Genomic DNA, 8,557 nt, shown 5'->3' with positions numbered 1-8,557 from the left:
GTGGCCATCCTGCCTCAGGCGTTCCAACAGAATTATATTATCGTGCGTTCCGCACTGGCAAGGGAGCCCTGTAGTAACGCTGTGCGCATGCGTAGTCTCACGCATGCGTGGAATTAGACATCCAAGCTTTCCCGCTTTGATCGATCTCTTTCTTGCTGGCCAGCGATTGAGCAAGGACGTGTCTAGCTGTCTCTCCATCTTTCGAACTCACGCTAGACAGCTCACATCAATATACCAACGTCCCAACAACCATGTTCTCACACACCGAAGACGTCTCAACAAACAAGAATAAAGATGTATATTTGCCACCATGAATGAATGTTGTTTGTGTTGATAGTCTGGAGTTCAGCGTTGCCGTTAATACCTAATTTAATATAAGAAAGTCAGGTGTACATCTAATGATGTATAACCCACTTTCCTATAAACCCTTTCGTTACTGTATTTATTTTGAGACGCTCTGTGTTTCTTTCAATTAATTTTAAATATAAGAAAGAATTTAGTAAAATAACTTAGTTATCATTCAGCTAGTGTTAGGAACATAAATTGGGACTAAGGTTTGGTGAAAGATTTTAATTCAAAACTTATGAAAATAAGACATTTGTACTACAGATCCAGAGCTGGTTTCAGCCGGGTTCATAACGAAAGGGTTAAGAGAGATCATGTGAACCAATGGAGAGAGATGACTGTTGAAGTAGATTAGTATAAACGTGGTGTTTTACTCACTGCAGCAAAGAAACAAGAAAAAGAAGTCATTGATGCTACGCATAAGGAAATTCAGATTATAAAGAAACAAGATGTATATGAGTGTGTGCCTTATGCAGGTTATAAAACTATATCAACAAGATTGGTGATTGCTGAAAAACATAAAGATGTGTGTGTGTGTGTACCCTTGCCTTGACATCATTTGATGGTTGTAAATAACCATCACTGTCATACAAGCTTTGTCATTTGTTTGCAGTCTTTTGTGACAAACAAGTCTGATCATAGGAAATATTACCTTGCTTGGAAATAGGCGAGGGTTTGGTGGAAAGAAGGCCATTCAACTGTAGGAAGTCTGCCTCAACAAATTTTGTTTGACTGGTGCAAGTGTGGAAAAATGGGCATTAAAATGATGGTGGTGGTGGTGGTGGAGATGATGATGATAAGGAAGAGGACTGGCAGAAAGACTGGTATGTCTATATATGCCAATTCAATTTTTAGATAAATTGAAGTGCGAGTAAATTTTTACTGTTACATCCATTTTGTGAAGCAGGTGTAATCTCTGATTGGCAGATTTTTGAAATAGCTATCATGGAAAAGGAAAAGAGCAAGAAATTGAGTAGTTGTTTCCTACTATGAAAATATTTTGGGGCCCCAAACTTTCATTGTTTTATGTTTTTGTTTTCTAATTCTGTGATTTTTTTCAATATATTTTCTATCACACATGTTTCATGAGACAGGTGTAATAGTAAAATAATATTAAACTGTGAGTATAAGGTGAAACTTGGACTGCAGAGATGGAGTGAAAGATTTTATGTCTTGGAGAGGAACATTATCTATAGTATATCTTTTAGTGGGAGGTGAGGAGTTGAGTTCAAGTTAACCCTATAGAATTTAAACCTATCATATCCAGCCACAATATTCTACTTGTTTTATGTTCAGACTAGACAGATCTGGCCTCTCACACCTACCCTAAAATGTCTTTCTAAAAATAAACAATCACATCATTGAAACCTCAAAGTATGAAACAATGCAGTAATGTGAATCTTAGAGGATTAAACGAGAGTTCATGAATTAAAAATGAAAGGAAAATTGTCTGGATGCTCAGCAACATTGTTTAATTTGGTTTGATGTGGAGGAGATTCAAGAATTATTTCTAACAACTACTTTTCATCTGTGAATGTATCACATTTAGTCACCAATGAATAGGCTTGGTGAAATCTTGTGGTTGCTAGAGCATCAGTTATGAACTGGGTAAGAAGAGGATACAGGCTTAGGAACCAGCTGACTGATCAGCCTCCCAAGGTGTTAACCATGAGACTAGATCTTTGGAGTATTTGATGGCGGGCCACCATGGAAAAGTGTTTATCACCTGCATCCTCTGACAACTGATGCAGTACTTTGCATGTTAAAAGAACATGAATTTCCTTGCTAAGAGACCACAACAGGATGCCTTTCCTAACTCCAACATAGTGTACCAGGCTTCTTTCAGTTTCCGTCTACCAAATCCACTCGCAAAGCTTTGGTCAATCCAAGGTCATTGTAGAAGACACTTGCCCAAGGTGACATAGTGGACTGAACATATATTACTTTTACATAATCTACATTTTGTGTGAATATATTTTTTCGTCCATAGTTTGTAGTAGAGCAGTGCCATTGTTTGTATATAGAGTGATTCTTTAGTGAGTTAAGGCATTATCATGAAGTGTACTTATAGTATGTAGGTATGTGTGTGTGTATGCCTGTATGTATGTATACACACACACACACACATATCTCAAATATGTTGGCTCCAAAAGGTTTAATGTTGAAACAATTATTCAAATATTTTTTTTACCACACCCATTACTGTTACATAATTTTTCAACATTTTTGCAATGATGGAAATACCAACATATTATTTATATTAATTTTTTGTAAGAATATATTTTCATTCCCATAGCATTTGCAAGTATTTCTTCTTTTTGTGAAGTAAGATACTACTGCTATAATTTGTGTATAAGTGTTTGATAAAATAGTATACGTACAGGAATGGCTATGTGATTTAAGAAGTTCACTTCCTAAGTATATGATCTCAGGTTCAGTTGCACTGCATGGCACCTTGGGTAAGCAACTTCTATAGCCCTGGACCAAAGAAAGCCTTGTAAGTAGATCTGGTAGATGGAAACTAAGAAGCCCATTATACATATGTTTATGTGTGAGTGTGTGTATATTTTTTTGCTTCCTTATCTTGAAATTACACAATAGCTGGAAATGAGAGCCACTATCATACAAGCAATGTCCTTTGTTTCCAATATTCCATGAAAACACATCCAACTTTAGAAAGCACAAAGGGTTGGCAGCAAGAAGGGTGTCTAGTTGTAAAAAAAACCTGCATCAATGAATTCTATGACTCATTCAAATGAATTTTGTTATTATTATTAAGGTGGCGAGCTGGCAGAATCATTAGCACACCAAGAAAAATGGTTAGCGACATTTCATCCGTCTTTATGTTCTGAGTTCAACATACCCACTCCCTCAAACTTGCTGGCTTTGTGCCAAAATTTGAAATCAATGTTATTCTTATCATCATCATCATCATGAAGGAGAAGAAGACAGTAATGAAGAATAGGAATTAAATCCACAGGAGTTTCATGTAGAAGTTGCATAAAAAGGATAGGATACTTAATTGTGAATTCAAATCTGCAAGCAAAGCATTGTATTCAGCATTACCTCCATGAAACTTGTTGTCAGTCGTAGGTATCAGCTTTTCAAGGAAAAAGTCATGATGTTGATCAACCATCATTGCATACTTCAAAACAAGTGTCATCGAATAATATACTATTACTCAAGCATATCAGATAAATAAATCCCTGACATTTCTGTTCACAAAAGTTCCTTTAATTTCTCTTCTGTTCTAGGTTATTAAATATCTCTTTTCTCATTACAAGTAATACAATAACACTATAAAAATTCATATCAAATAGCAAACATACATCTATATCTAACTTCAAACAACCAGCCAGCCACGATGTTGTGGGCAAGAAGTGGATAACGGCATGTTTGCATTTAGTGATTCTAAAAAGAAGGCAGTATGGAAGCATTACTGTGAAAGGCTATTAAATATGGAAAATGAATGGGACAAAGTGAGTCTCCCTAATGTTGATCCAACAGAATGACCATCTGTCCTAGTTAATAGCGGTATGATAGATGGCAATTATGGATAAGAAGGCAAAAACAAAACTCTGGTCCATCAGGAATTATCACTAAGATACCTAAAATATCTGATAGAGTAGGATATGACCTAAACAACTGTATAGTTTAATCAAGTTATATAGGAAGGTGTCATATTCAATAACTGGTGTAACACTTTAGTCAACTGTTACAATGGTAAAGGAGGTGCCTTAGATAGAAGTAATTATAGAGGTCATGAAAGTTACAAATAGAGTTATAACCTAATTAATTAGGAGCAGAATTAGACTAGATGAGTTGCAGCTTGGTTTTATGCCAGGGAGAATAACTATAGATGCTATTTAGTAAAACAGCTGCAGAAGTATTTAGCAAAGAGTAAGCCATTGTACTTGGCATTTGTTGACCTGCAGAAAGCCTTTGGCAGAGTCCCTTGTACTATGAGGAAGATAGGAATAGATGAATGGCTGGGGAAAGCTGTACAAGCCACGTACAGGGCAGCTGTCAGTAATGTAGAATTAGCCATGAATTTAGAGTGCAGGTAGGAGTTCACCAGGGCTCAGTTCTCAATCCCCTCCTATTCATTATTGACGCACAGGTCATAACAAAGGAATTTAAGATTGGTTACCCCTAGAAATTACTTTATGCTGAGCTTGTTCTCATAGCAGAGTCTGCAATATAATTAGGAAAGAAATTCCAGGTGTGGAAACAAAATCTGGAATCAAAAAGGACCTTAAACTAGTAAATTAAGAAAAAAGACAGGACTATACTCCCTTCAGGTAAATGGCCCTGCTCAATATGTAGGAAAGGTATGGGATACACGAGATGCTGTGGAATCACAGGAAGACTAACATAGAAAATAGTCTTTGTATATGGAACATGTGCAAGAGATAGTAGATGGGTGATCTAATTAGTAGTCAAAGTATAGTTGCCAGAATAAGAATAGGATGGAGAAATTTCAGAAAGCTATTACCTCTGTTGGAAGCAAAAGGTCTTTTCTCCGAGTAAAAGTTATATTGTATGATGCCTGTGTACCAACAATGGAACATAGTGAGATGTGGGCACTGAACGCAAAGACTAGAGAGGAATGAAGCTAGCATGTTTCGTTGAATGTACAAAGTTTGTGTATATGTACAGCAAAGTCATTGAGGGAAAAATTAGGTATAAGAAGAATCAGATGTAGTGAGCAAGAAGGAGATCTGTGCTGGTTTAGTCATGTGATGAATATGGTCATGTGGCGTGTGCATAATATTGATTTGTTGTTATTTAATGTATCTAACCGATTTTTCCAAAGTTTGTATCCTTTTTCCTTTACAGCTAGCAAAATTATGATGTTGAAGGATGATGGAGAATCTTATCCTCATTATCAATATAATAGCAATATATAATTAATATATTTACTCAAATCAAACAATAAAGTCGCACAGAATTTATTCAAGCAAATACTTGACGTACCTATATACCCTTATTCCACTTTTTTTCTATTTCCTGTTTAATTCTTTGTGCTGTGCATATACTTCTAGCCTCCATTACTGTCTTCTTTTTTTTTTAACTTATATATCCGCTGTCCCCCACGCCGCCCCATTTAATGTTTTCCGATGAGTTGCAGTACATCTCAGCATTGTATACAATAAGTTCATTTTTTTTTTTTAAGAATCCCTATACTTTCACTTCAAATGAATAGCAGAGATTTTAAGTTTCTCCCTGTCGAAATGGTAACTATTTTATAAGACTGTCACCCGTCAGTATAGGGCCGAATGTACAATAAACATGGATTAGAGGATAAAGATTAAAGAGATGAGCAGAATTAAAAGAAACTTCCGTCCAGGAAGAATTGCTTTGTCAATGAAGGGGAGATAACTATAAAAAGAAGAATCAGTCGGTGCTGCTTCTGGCTGATAAGAAATTTACATGAACCAATTAACTTCAAGTAGAAAAAGTGATATTATCACGGATGTAACCAATTATTATTATGATAACTTACCCAAATATGTAATTTGTAGCCTCGGAGTGTCTTGTCCGTCGTTTGAAAGGAAAGTATAAATAGTCAGGAATCTGTTCTGAATAGTCGTCACAGTTCTTCGAAATTGTCTACTAATGTCGGGTTGCAACTGATTCAACAAAGAATTGCCGAAGACATGAAATGAGGATTATTATTACTTGAAAACTGCCTGTTGAATATTAGGGTCAGTGAAGAAGTGAAAAAAGTGAGGATGTGTTGTGTGTCTTGAAACAGGTCACTTCATTTCTCTCACCCTCTCTCTCCCCAATGCAGCATTCATTCTTTCCTAATCGAAGATTGTACTACCAACCAGTTCCATCGTTTGAACCACTGGGACTGGTGTTAGAACAACAATATTCTAATCTTCAAGTCAACAAACTTCTACCTCTTCGGACAGACGATGGATTATCCAAAGAAATACAGCTAATGTATTATTATAGGTGGCAAAAAACATTTCGAAATATTTCTTCTTGACAATGATAAGTAGACCAGTTACAGTCATTTAGAATATTATATTGTTTCGCGCTAAAGCTGTAATTAACTGAAGCAGAATAAACATCCGGAGATAATGAGATTACGGAATCTGAACTAACAATATTGACTGTCACCAATAAGAATCAGTGAAGAAAGCTCATTATTCTAAATCAGTTATTACAAAGAACACCAGGATGTCAGAACTATTGAACAACTAGGTTCTCACAGACCTGCTGTTTTCTCTACTTTGTTACACTGATATTATTATCTCTTTAATATTGTTTCGTTAAACAGCAATTCTGGATCAACAACAGCCTGGAGCCGAATGTGTACCAAGCAACAGCGAGGTACCGTCGGCTTGGTGTGCCGAGGAGTTGGAGCAAGATATATTCCCACCCTGGGCCACGGTGGCGGCCTTGAGGGGTGCTGCCGCTGCGGCAGCACCCTCGCCGCTGTCGTCTATGGCGACAACGCCCTCCACATCTTCATCCCTGATTGCAACCGGTGTTGGGGCCGGGACCCAGTTGCCAGGGTTATGTGGGGAGACCACGTCAGAAGAATCTGCTGTCTACATCAACAACAATTTACCTACTAATGCCTTTCCGGCCATCGAAGACATCCGTCGAAAAGGGAAACTCTGTGATGTAACACTAAAGGTAAGTAACATCTTTGTTAAGCTCTCGATTGAAATTTGTCACCCACGTACTCTATTAAGCTCCGTATTACCTAATTAATTGAAAAGTTAATTATTGATGGCTGTTGTCTAGCCACAAAGTCAGCCAATGATCCAAGGGTGACCGGTAATAAAGTCACAATTTATGGGATCCAGACAAAACCCCTGTGACTTTTTTACCTGGATTCTATCCAAGATATCTAACCATGACCATCACGTCATATTATTTTTTTCAGTCACAGCGTACTCCGAATTACATTATTTCATGTATCCTTTAAACGCGTGGAGAATGGTTTGAGGAAGATTTAGCTGTTATTTTTAGTGAGTAGAGTGACCACGTTGAACAGGGGTGGGTAACCCTGCTCGCCTTAAAATTTGAAGGTATCCACTTACGAAGTCTCTAAAAAACACTAGAAAAAAAATAGTTTTAAGATCTAAACAATAATTTAATTTAAGTTGCATAATTAAGAATTTGTGAACTTACAACTTCATTTTATTTTTCTCAGTACAGATGCATTCCACAAGTTCTAACTTTGCAATTCGCCCCTGGTACTAAGAGTGCTCCTACCCACTTCTGATGTAAAAATTCCTTTGATTAGTTTTATTAAAGTGTGGTACTACCTCGTGAGTGGCACCCTACAGTAAGTGCACTTAAAGGAAACCATGTATCTGAAACCTTTTTACTTCACTCACTCGACGTTATTGAGAAAAACATGAACATTCACGCCTCATCTTAGAGTTTTGTTCCCCACACTCCTTGCAAAAGTGACTAAGCCTAACCTCGTGTACAAAGTCTTGTTGGTTTCATGAAAGACCAACTTTAATATGAATATATTCTAGTTGTAAAGAAGATTCTTTGGAGTATTTCTGGCACTTAATTCCAGTTTCATAGCACTTAGTGTATGTAAAGTAAATCTTCCCATGATCAGATATTATTCTATCATAGGTAACAATTCATTTGATCTTGTATGTATATGAACTCGAACCAACAAAGCATTCTACCCAGAAAACGAAATATTCACTCAGGCATGGTTGTGTGGTAAGAAGTTTGCTTCCCAACCACATGGTTCCAGGTTAAGTCCTTCCTTGTAGCACCTTGGGTAGGTGTCTTCTACTATAGCCTCAGGCCAGCCAAAGCCTTGTGAGTGTACTTAGTAGATGGAAACTGAAAGAAGCCTGCTGTATGTGTCCCTGCTGGCGACAAAGGGACTCTCACTCAGAGTAAAAGGCAGACTGTATGACGCATGCGTACGAACAGCCATGCTACATGGCAGTGAAACATGCGCTGTAACTGCTGAGGACATACGTAAGCTCGCAAGGAATGAAGCCAGTATGCTCCGTTGGATGTGTAATGTCAATGTGAATACCCGTCAGTGTAAGTATCTTGAGAGAAAAGCTGAACATTAGAAGCATCAGATGTGGTGTGCAAGAGAGACGATTGCGCTGGTATGGACATGTGGTGAGAATGGATGAGGATAGCTGCGTGAAAAAGTGCCACACCCTAACAGTTGAGGGAACCCGTGGAAGAGGTAGGCCCAGGA

At 37.5% G+C, this 8,557-nt stretch overlaps 1 protein-coding gene across 1 annotated transcript in view; it reads left to right on the top strand.

Moving 5' to 3' along the window:
- Nucleotides 1-5,413: 5,413 nt before the first annotated feature.
- LOC106882616 (kelch-like protein 18) overlaps nt 5,414-8,557 on the top strand; it is a 44,685-nt gene continuing 41,541 nt past the window's right edge. The window contains exon 1 of the mRNA XM_014933356.2: nt 5,414-6,999. Coding sequence (XP_014788842.1) covers nt 6,805-6,999 — 195 coding nt within the window. The 5' untranslated portion in view covers nt 5,414-6,804. The remainder of the gene's footprint in view (nt 7,000-8,557) is intronic.

The sequence above is a fragment of the Octopus bimaculoides genome, chromosome 9, assembly GCF_001194135.2.
Source record: "Octopus bimaculoides isolate UCB-OBI-ISO-001 chromosome 9, ASM119413v2, whole genome shotgun sequence".
In the NCBI taxonomy this organism is placed as follows: Eukaryota; Metazoa; Mollusca; class Cephalopoda; order Octopoda; family Octopodidae; genus Octopus; species Octopus bimaculoides.
Note: the sequence above shows the minus strand (reverse complement) of the source record. Positions and strands in the feature narration are given on the sequence as shown.